Genomic DNA, 11,114 nt, shown 5'->3' with positions numbered 1-11,114 from the left:
TCAGGTGCTGTTGCTGTTGCTGGGGGCAAGTGGTTTTTCCTCCTCGGGCGTGAGTGCGATAACTGGACTAGCGGATTGGGACTGGGGCGTCGAAGAGCTGTTGCTGAGTGGCGGCGTGCCGGCGTCGGTACTCATGCTCCCGCGATCGCGATTCGTCATGCGAGTGCGCGTGTAGGCGGGGACCGGGGCGAGGTACTGGTCGAGCATCTCAGCCAGGATGGTGGATCGGACCGGCTTCGGGAGGTAGTTGTTCATGCCGGCGTCGATGCATTTCTCCCGGTCGCCCTCGATGGCGCTGGCGGTCATCGCGATGACCAGGGCCTCGTTGACATTGGGGTCCGGGTCTTTGCGGATCTCGCGCGTCGCGTTGTATCCATCCAGGGTGGGCATCTGCACGTCCATGAGGACCACGTGGAAGGGGTTGCCTTCCCGGGAGCGGGCCCGGAGAGCCTCGACCGCCTGGCGGCCGTCGCTGTAGGCTTCGCACTGCAGATTGAGGCCGGTCACGAACTTGACGGCGATCTTCTGGTTGATCGGATTGTCTTCGGCAATGCACACCCGGATCTGATCGCGGGGGACCATGCTCAGATCACGAGCCGTGGGCTTGGGGGAAGACGCCTTCTCCCCGTCGGGGCTGGGGAGCTTCGAACGTAGACCTTTATTAGAAGCATCCTTCACTTTGTTGAAGGACAGATGGAATGTGACTGTGGTGCCGACGCCGGACGTGGAATCGAGCCAGATCGCTCCTCCCAGGACGTCTTCGATGATCGCTTTGCAGATGCTCAACCCTAGCCCACTACCTCCGTATGATCTTGCGGTCGAGTTGTCGGCCTGAGAGAAAGGTCGGAAGAGTCGCGACTTCTGCTCCTCAGAGATACCGATGCCGGTGTCCGACACCGAGCACTCCAAACGGATGCGCCCTTTGCCTTCTCGCGACACCCGGGCCCGCACGGTCACAGACCCTTTAGGCGTAAATTTGTAGCTGTTGCTTAGCAGATTCATGAAGATCTGGTGCAGCCGAACAGGATCACCAAGGACGACAAGTTCTGGGGGGACCTTGTCCAAGTCCTCGATGGTCTCCAAGCCTCGGTCGCGGTGCGTATAACGAAGCGCGCGGACTACCTCCGAGATCGTTTCTCGGATATTGAGGGGGACAGTGGAGATCTTCATCTTTCCTGCTTCAAGCTTCGAGAAGTCGAGGATGTCGTTGATGAGGGTCAGCAGAGTATCGGCGCATACACGAATCGACTCGACATATTCATCTTGCTCTTTATCCAATCGAGTACCTTTGAGAAGTTCGGAGAGACCGATCACACCGTTCATCGGAGTGCGCAAATCATGGGAGATATTCGCAAGGAAGATGGATTTAGCCTTGGCTGCATCTTCTTTGAGTTTCACATTGTGCTTAGCTTCGGCTTCTGCCACCTTGGCCTTCTGCTCCGCCTCTCGAGCTTGGGCTAGCGCGCGCTTTTGTGCTTCAACCATCGATGCGTTGGTGGCACTGACTTTGCGAACCTCACGGAAGAGTAATGCATTGGACAAGGAGATGCCGATCTGATTGCAAAGCAAGTGAAGCACGACCACATTGCGTTGGGTAAAGGAGTTTGGTTTTCCTTCGATGTGGATGACACCAAGAAGATTTTCGGCTTGCATGATTGGCAATGCAATGACCGATCTTCCCATGGGATATCTTGTCTGATAAGCTTCGCTAACGTTGGAGAATCGTTCATCCTCAAGAACGTTGTGGACGAGGACCTCCTCTCGGGTACGCATGACATAGTGGGAGATCTGATGGGCCATCTTGTCCTCGATTGACGAGAATGGAAGACCGTCGACATAAGACTTTTGGCCCTTTTCCATGTCGCCAGTCGCAGCTACGGTGAAATTGTTATCGAAGTTTGTCGCAATCAGAGCTGAGTCCGAACCGTTGCACGATTCGAGGACAATTTCGATCATTTTTGTCAAGAGTTTGTCGATCTGTAGCTCAGACGACATCACTTGGCTCGACTCGAGGATACTCGAGAGATCAATTATATCTGCTTGCTGTCAGACTCAAAAACCAATAGGGGGGAATCAGAAATTCGGGACAAGTAGTTCAAGCTTACCGAGACCAACACCCGAAATGTCCAATGACCGCTCACCAGTCGTAACGCCGTTCTGTTCTAACCAGCGCTGTTTCCGATCATCTTCTTCCATATTCGGGTTCACACCAATATGTTCCTGTCCTGAATTGCGGTTGATTCCAAGGAGTGAGTCAACAGTCTGGCACCCGACGTCAACATTTCTCGAAGATGTCGCGGTTTTCAGTAGCCACTCGTGCTTTTCGGTCAGTTGGGCTGCTTTACCCACAGCGCTGACTGCTGCCCAGGCGGCGATCGCATCCTGCATCACTGAGCGTGCCGCTCTCTTTGCACCACGTCGGATCAGGAATTCACCGTGCAGCTCAAGGGCAAGGGCTTCCTCCAATGGCCATCCATGGATCTGGCAGTGGTCAATAGCAGCCTCAAAAGCCTGAATGGCCGAGGTGTGGTCGTTTCGGACTTCGCAAATCAAAGCCTCCAGGATCAGTGACCACATGCCATAGTTCGCATCGCAAGCGCTCCGTGCGAAATCCACCTCTGCTTTGTACTTCAGCACCGGCTTCAACCCTCCATCAAGATACCCACGTGCAGGGTAGTCGTTGTGGAGCGTCAGAAGGGAGAGCGCAAGGTAGAAATAGACGACATAAGAGACACGAGCAGACCACAACCTAGGCATCGTATTCATCATCTGCATGCCAACCTCTATAGCTCGGGTATGGTGGCCGTAAGCGAACAGAGGAATCATTGCTAAACCCCAGTAAATGTCCCGCGGGCGATCAGCATTGCTAGCATTGTTATCCAGGAAAGCGATATATTCATTGGTATGGTGATGCTCGTCAGACATGACAGTGTCAGCGAACCGGCAGGATGTCTTCCCTTGCAGCGCACGCGCAACTTGTCTACATGGTTAAGGGAATTAGTTTTTGTATCTTCACTCTTCCCGGTTGGAAGTGCTCGGCTTGAAGGGAGTCTTACCGTACTGCGAGGAGAGTGGCACCCCCACGAGTATCATTTACCCAGTCAGGTATATCCTCGGGGCTTTCATTACAGAAAGCCTCAACCTGAGCCATATCGTGGCCCAAGAACAGCCGCGTCATTGCCATCGAGGAGAGACTGATCAAAGTGATGTAGGGGTCACCCATTGAGAACGAAGTCTCCACCGAGGTTTCAAGAACAGGAAGCGTAGATGACAACGGCACCCGCAAGTGAGCAACATAAAGATTATGTACGATCAGGCCCCGACCTTGGGTCCATGGCTCAGGGCAGCGCTCAAGGAGACTGAGCGCATGGTCACTGAGTTTGACAGCAAGGTCCAGATCACGGAAGCGACTGAAGGAAATCATGGCAAGATGGGAGCAGCCTATTGAGATCTGCACGAAGCCACCTTTGAACAGGTGAAGATTTATCATCTCTATTGCCATTCGGTAAAACGTCAAGCCATCATCCCAGTAGGTGACGGACATCGCCTCAGCCATCACTGCTCCGATGGTTATCATGTTGATATCTTTGCTGATAGGTTTCCGAACAATGACATCCAAGTCCATCTTGCCGAGATATTCGCTAAGACTTTTGTATGCAGTATCGCATTGTTCGTATGTGGTTGGCTCCCGAAGATGGACCCCCAACTCATCAAGACATGTCAGAAGCGAATCCATGGAGCGGAGGTGGTTTCCCATTTGAGCGTAGATTTTTGCCTTCACAATCCAAGCCCTTGACTTGCAAACGGCACTTTTTCCATGCTCGAACACCTTGTCCAGAAGATCCAGGGCTTCTGTGTTATGTCCTTGAGACCATGACATCTCGGCAGTGGCAATGTGCAGACGCAAGGTCTCATGGTAGTAAACATCCGTGTTATTATCATTCCAAGGGTCGTCCTGGAGGAATGCGATACAATGGCGGAAGTACCAGAGCGCAGTCGGTCGAGCGCCTGACTGAGCTGCAGTCTGAGCTGCATCCCAGAGAATCTTTCTGTATTCCAGTCTTTCGACAACACGAGACTTGATGATTCGCGACGCGAGAGCCACATGCCGTGCCAAGGCATATCGACTGCGTCCGTCATGATAGTATTTCATCATGGCTTGAGATATGATGAAATGCATTTTCTCAACATTTCGACCCTCAGTCAATGACAATGCGGCTTGTGAGAACCGATCATTTACAAACCTTATGCGGCCCGAGTCAGTGGAATGATCAAGTGGGGGTAAGATTAAGTTATTCGGGGAACATACCTGAATTCATCGTCCGTTTTCCCGGGAATTATAAGGTTTGCTTGGACAAGATACTGCAGCCCAACGACAATGTCGGCCTCGGACTGTCGAATCAGGTTCGCATTCTGAGGGCATGTCAAATCAACAGCTTCGTCATCATCGCTCGAGAATAGAAACTCGCTTGTAAGAAGCTTTTGGACCAACGAGAAGGCAAAGGGGCTTCCCAGCAACGCTCCCCAGACCATGATGGACCTCGCCGCTGTAGGGTTTTCTTGAAGACGCCGAGCAATAAAACCAAGTCCCAGGCCCTCTCCATACCTAGGTGCCACGAATTCGGTGAAAATACGATCCAAGTCAAACTCCCAGGTAGAGTTTTTCCAGGAATACCAGATGCAATTCTTGCTATAGCAAGTCTCCAACATCATTCGCACAAAGAAAGGGTTGCCCATGCTCTTCTCTTGGATCACGGCTGCGAGTGGCGTTAATGTTGGGTTTGGAGCTTGGTGCATCGTGGCCGCTACAACTTGCATGATCTCTTCTTCTCCGAGAGGCTTCAGCACAATTCGTGTCACATTAGGATTTTCGGCTTCGAAAAGGGACTTGATGGCATCTGACTCGAGTTCCGACTGTCGGCTCGTGAGAATAAGCACACAAGGTAGCTTGGCTTTCACAATGTTCATAATCAACTCCAGGGTTTCGTCATCAGCATATTGCAGGTCATCCACACATGCACAAATCACCCTGTACTGCGATAGAGTTTTCAGAATCTCCAAAAATGTCTCCATCAATCGCATGTTCTTCAGTGCTGCATTAGACAGAAAAAAGTCGACCGAGCTTTGCCCGTCGTCAAGACGAGGCATCGCTACGCGCTTGGACGGTTCTCCTTTGGTCGAGACATCTTTGAATATATGCTGCGCTGCAGAAAGCCTAGGTGAGATCTGCTTATCTTTCTTACCAGATGACATGAGCTGTTCCGGAAGCTCGAGGACTCGATGCAAGGTCGGCCACATGGGTCGTAGTGCCGTGCGGACATTGTTGTGATAGTCGGTGGTGACATCACGTTCCGAGAATATTTGACGGAGAAGGCTAGCCAAGATCTTCGCAAAAGGCTCAAAGGGAACTCGCCTAGCTCGGTCCAGACGAGCTATGCCAATGTACCCAAGTTTACGTATCGTCGGTTGAACTCGATTTACAAGATCGGTTTTGCCGATACCAGCCGCGCCGCTAATGGCGATAATCTCACATTTTCCGATCCGACGTGCTTTGTTGGCAGCTTTAGGTCTAGTGACAGAAGTGATCGACTCTCCATGACTTTGCGTGCTTGTGCCCATCGAAGGGTGGCTATCTCGGTCTGCAATATCCCAGGATGCGCGTGATTCCACCGGACTCTTGAGCTTGCCAGAGGCATTTCCCGGCTTCGGAGTTGAAAGGGAAGACTCCGTGCTATGCAGAGACTCATGCGTAGAGACCCGACCTAGAGGGCCGCCATTAGTAGTTTTGGAAGCTAGATGAAATGAACCCGAGTCGCTTGAGCCCGACGCGATCTCAAAGCTGTCAACTCGGCCGTCGGACACGGACGAGTTCGAACCCACTCCACTAGAAGCTTGCGCGCCAGCTCTCGCATAGGCAGATTGTTGGCGCCTGTGAACCTTTTCCACAACACTAATAATCTTGTCGTATTCTTCACGTCGTCCAAACATGCGAGACGGAAGAGTGAAGAAAGATGAGACATCCCGCTGTGCAATCTGGAAGTCCTTCAAGGCCTCGCTATCACCATCTCCAAGTAACTGGGAAATCTGCGCTAGGTCTCGCTTAACGGAAGAAATCGTATGGTAACGTTCATTGACAGCCTTCTGCGTCATCTTTTGAATGACAGCTGATACGGCATCCGGAACATCCATCCTCTTCGCTGAAACGGGGACTAACTTCTTTCCGAGAACGTTCTGCACAACTTCGACGGGATCGCTGCCGGTGAAAGCCGGTTTGCCCACCAGCATAGTCCAGAAGAGCACGCCAAGCGCATAGATATCTGTCCGGCTGTCCGGTTCTGTTGGCATTCTCCCCGTCTGCTCTGGTGCGATGAATTGCAGCTTGTTCTTGACGCCTAATTCCCTCGAAAGCGACGACCAGCCCTCGCTCAAGATATTGTCGAATGACCGAGCGCCATTGCCAGTGTTGGTCAGCTTCACCGAACGGGCCTCCCGGTTGAAGTGGAAGGCATCTCCCCGAATTTCACCATGGACGGTTTTGAGGCCGTAATGCAGAAGTTCCAAACAATCACATGCCCCAATCGCGAAGTCTAGAAATACCGAAAGAGATACCTGCTCTCCGGGTGTGGGCTCGTTGCTGTCGGTCCTGCCGCCAACTGCAAACCAAGCGGGTCCAAAAGCGACCATCTCCCGCAGCATGTTCGGACCGGGCGATTCGAAAAGAGCTACGAGCAGAGTGCCCGAATCCCCGGGGTCTGGCGGCAGTCGTATCAGATCAATCGGCCGTATTGTGTGGTTGCAATCTGGGTCCGAAGTTTGCACAATCGACCGTAGCATATGGAATTCGCGCTCGAGTCTGACAACGTGGGACGAAACACGGGCGACGACCGGGATCCATATCGGCTCATGATCGATACGAGACAGCGATAATTCGCTGCTGGACTCGCTTAAGCTGCTCCTCCAATGATGACGAAACGGGGGACGGGATTCGGTGCGCGGGGAATTGCGAGCCAGACTGGAGGGGCCCGAGGAGGTTGCGGCGGGGGTGGAAACGTCAGATTCAACGGCATGACGAAGGCCAAAGACATGCCAGTGATTGTAGGTAGAGTGGAACGGCTCAACAGACTGATCCCAGGTGTATCCAGGTAGCTGTGCCAACCTCTCAAAGAGCCGCGCCGGGGGGAGCGGCAAATCATCCCCCAAGATATGGCTATCGTCCATCGCAACCAACAATAAACAATTGTGTCAGACAGAATGTCACCCCTCAATTGACGGCCATAGATGAATCGCCTGTCGTGTGTAGACGCACTCGTACTCGGAAGAAGGGGTGGTCGGAGTGGTCCGAGAGAAGATTCATAAGAACAAAAACGGTTTGAACAATAATCGTCGCCAAGGACGGTGGAGAGAGAGAGAGAGAGGAGGGAGGGAGAACGAGGGAGCGAAAGTGAGCGAGTGAGTGAGTGTTGCCGCTCCTTGGGACTAGATTAGGTAAAGGTCAACGGCTCCAGTCGAGACCGCACGGTTGTGCGCACTCTGCTTTTGAGGGGGGGGGATCTCCTTCGTTTAGATTGAATGTAGTTTTTTGGATGGTGGGCTTACCTCAACAACACGAGCTACCCCTTGGCCAAGGATGATGGGTAGTGTAAGTGAACAAACCACTTTGATAAGACTCCAGTTCTTTTTCGAGGCGAGGCAGGAACTTCGAAACTTCGCAACTTTGGTTTGAGGGGGACGGAGTGGGTATGAGTGCCTGAGGCTGCAGGATTTCCTCATTGGGAGAGGGTTCCCGTCGTTTTCGCTCTGGGCTGAGTCAGCTGCCGTTGGGCATCACGAGGGAAATTGAAGTAGAAAAAAGTGGGCGGCCGATCAGCCGTCGATTTGTCTCACTTGTTTTCAGGGCACAACGTGATGGATGGATGGCAGGCAGCAAACGGCCGACTGGCAACATGCCACTCATCACCATCAGCCCTCTCTACCGCGCCACTTGTTCAACTTTCCTACTCTGGTAGACTGTAATTTGCCTTTTTTTTCCCCTCGTATCTTCCCTAGTTATTCAGGCCTGTCACATTGTGGCCTTTTGTGGTACAGTGCAATGCATAAATCATGCATTCAGAAGTAGGCTGCCAAGAATCAGCCAAAGTACGGGAACGATCAATGGCACTGGTGGGCGCATGAAAGACTACACTAGCACTTTATTCACTGTAGCCTCTGGCGACTAGAGGAATATTTTGCCTAAAGGCCATACTCCTGAATATCACTCGGAATTATGATTCGAGGAACAGGGCTCAACAGGGCTCTGGGGCCTGACTGAAAGTCAGTCAGTCTTAATCTGAGTTTAACTAGACTAAGGTAGTTAGTACTCGGTAGCATGCGAAGATGTCACCCACCGGCACATTGTCATGAACTCCCGATCGCTTGTGTCAAATAGATCTCGCATCAATTCCCTTGGACAAGGGCTACGACAACATGTTTCAATGTACCGTATGTTCGAGGTGTGAGTGAGTTCTTAGTACTAGAGTGTGTCTACCCTCCCACGTGTTCCATCGCCGACATGGAACACGGCTTCGTCATACCATCGCTTTTAAGATCGTCAGGTTCCTGCACTTACACTAGTCAAACAAGTAAGCACTGCAGCGCCGGCAGCAAGAAATGGGGGTCCGCTGCACGGTACGGAGTAGGTACAGTACAGCTGCAGACGAACTACCGAAGGTGATACGTGGATGGACTCTTCGCTGCAGGCTGTGTATTTCCCAGTTAGCTACTTATAGCTCCCTGGAGCTGGAGTGTCTGAGCAGGAGATAAAGTAAGCTAGCCTGGCTGACTCCCATGGTACCAAATGCTTGGGAGACTGCCAACCCACGCGGCAACACTGAACACTGACGGTTCCATGCCGTCATCGCTTCGCCTCAGCAACCATCGCGAGCGAGCGAGACTCTGTTCTGCGATCATCATTCTAGTTCTAAACCCCGGGTCTGCGCGGGTTCGCTCGGGATTTTCTTAAGGTGTTTAAAGCAGGCCTCTCCTAGTGCACGATTTGAGCTACATCCTAGTGGGCGTAAAAGCTCACATGTAGAAATCAAGAATCCAAAGCTCACAATATTAGTAGTAGTGTACTTTAGAAAGTCGTTCTCGGAGTCATCAACGCAGTGTCAGGAGGACGACAATATATAAGATGTCGCGATGGACACTGGGCATATTTATTATTGCGGAGGACCCAGTCTATTAACCAAAACTCGGCTAGACAGATTAGGAGAAATGCCATCATTGATGCAAGCAAGAATCCAGTCGCTACCTTCAGAAGGTCTAGAAGTGAAGCGAACACATGGTCTGTTAGTGGTTAGTGGTTATTGCGCAGATCGCGTGCCTCACGAACCATTGTTGAGGATCTCGGGGATCACCTAAAAGGGTCATTGCACATAGCTGGAACATAAGCGGCAAAGCCTACCAAGTTAGTACGAAAGTAGTATGACGAAAAATCGACCTATCCATTTCGTTCTGGTTTTTGTTCTTCGTCCACTATTCGCAGCTGTAAGACGTCCCATTTGCTTGCTACACAGTGGACGGACCCAGTATCCGGGAAAGAGAGCTGAGGGGAGAAAGTGGAGGAGTTTTCAGCCTTAGGCATTGCGGTAAGTGGCTCGTGACCAAGGAGGGTACAGTGCAGAGGACAGGCATCTGTCGCGGCTCGATGATGCAGCCATGAGCGAGCAGCTACAGTGATGCTCCACCGTATTCGGGGCGCCACAGTTGGAATCATTGAACCATTAGGTTACCGGAGGATAGTTAAGCAAGCAGTGGTCTTCTAGATAAGAGTACTGTACCTAGTTACTCTGTACTACAGAGGATGATACTTAGTAGTAATGATGATGATGGTGGCGGCATGGGCGGATAGGGCTTGCTTACTTGATGCAAACTCAAGACGGGGGCTGCCCTTACACTAGTCTACTTTCAGGTATGTCAATGTCATTCAGCATTTGTCGTTCCTGCGACTAATTTGAACGTGGCATCATTTAGAGGGGTTAAGGTTCCTGAGGTTATTAATATTAGTTTAGCACTGTACACTCGTGCTGCTGCTGCTGCTGCTCTACGGAGTACTTACTATACACAACAATGCATAATGTATTGCAGATAATATACCAAGAACCTTGTTCATTGCTTAGTGGGACTTTGAAATCTGTTTTAGTCAACACAAGACCTTGCAAGTCCAGACAGGTCTTTTCCTTCATTCTTGGATTCTTGACCTTTTTGCCCGCTGCTGAGACTAGGCAAGGCAGTAGAGGGACTACCAGAGTAGAGTACTTGGTTACTTGATTTGCCCATCCTTTCTCTTGCTCTCTTGTGACTGATTTCCTTGTAAGTTGCTTTCGCTCTCCCCGTAGCGGACTATCCCACTTCCCTCCCGATCTGTCTTCAATTCCGCAGTTTGTTCTTTTCTCTCCTGTCTCTCCCACACTTGGCTATTTGCGGCGGCTTGACGGGATTGTTTGCCAGTCATTGAGACCAGACAATCAATCAGCTGCTACCTCTACTGAATTATCATCTATTCAGCCCCAAAGACAAACTTCATCTGGGAGACGTCTTTTGACTGGAGAAGATTAATAGTAGACAAGTGCCGAAAACAGCCCTCGGGGTTTTCCTTTACTTTCGCTCCTGTTCCCTTTTTCCTCTTCTCCTCTTCTCCTCTCTCCCCTCTCCCCCCATTCATCCAGCCCAGCCCAGTCCAGGGCTTGCCTTAACTACGTCATAGCTTGGAACTTTCCACTTTCCTTTCTTTCCCCCCCCGGGGCGACGGACCATTTCCACATCTTGAACTCTGCCAGCACAAATCGACGATCTCTTGCTGGCTGGGTCAATACATTATTTCTCATTATTGTACTAGCATTTTAGCATAGCAGTAGAACCTGCTGCCAGTGCTTCTTCATTCTGCTTTTACAACTAGGAAAGGTCAGATCAATTTGAGCCTTTCTCCTAATCTCCTTCCACCACCTAAACCCAACACCCTATTACTGGTAGTGCTGGTATTGCTACTATCACTACCACTACTGCGAGTCCTAAACCCCATTCCATTTATCCTATCCCAATTCATCTCATCTCATTCTATCAATACCCACCCACCC

The 11,114-nt window shown here is 51.2% G+C and overlaps 1 protein-coding gene across 1 annotated transcript; it reads right to left on the bottom strand.

The window, feature by feature from the left end:
• On the bottom strand, window positions 1-7,218 carry BO72DRAFT_502302 (putative sensor histidine kinase/response regulator; the record flags this gene model as incomplete). The annotated part of the gene is made up of 4 exons (XM_040949053.1): window positions 1-2,036; window positions 2,106-2,980; window positions 3,057-4,244; window positions 4,310-7,218. The coding sequence occupies 4 exons, from the start codon at window positions 7,216-7,218 to the stop codon at window positions 1-3; spliced, it is 7,008 nt and encodes a 2,335-aa protein (XP_040795040.1).
• Window positions 7,219-11,114: the final 3,896 nt, after the last annotated feature.

This window comes from Aspergillus fijiensis, assembly GCF_003184825.1.
Source record: "Aspergillus fijiensis CBS 313.89 unplaced genomic scaffold BO72scaffold_118, whole genome shotgun sequence".
Classification (NCBI taxonomy): domain Eukaryota; kingdom Fungi; phylum Ascomycota; class Eurotiomycetes; order Eurotiales; family Aspergillaceae; genus Aspergillus; species Aspergillus fijiensis.
Note: the sequence above shows the minus strand (reverse complement) of the source record. Positions and strands in the feature narration are given on the sequence as shown.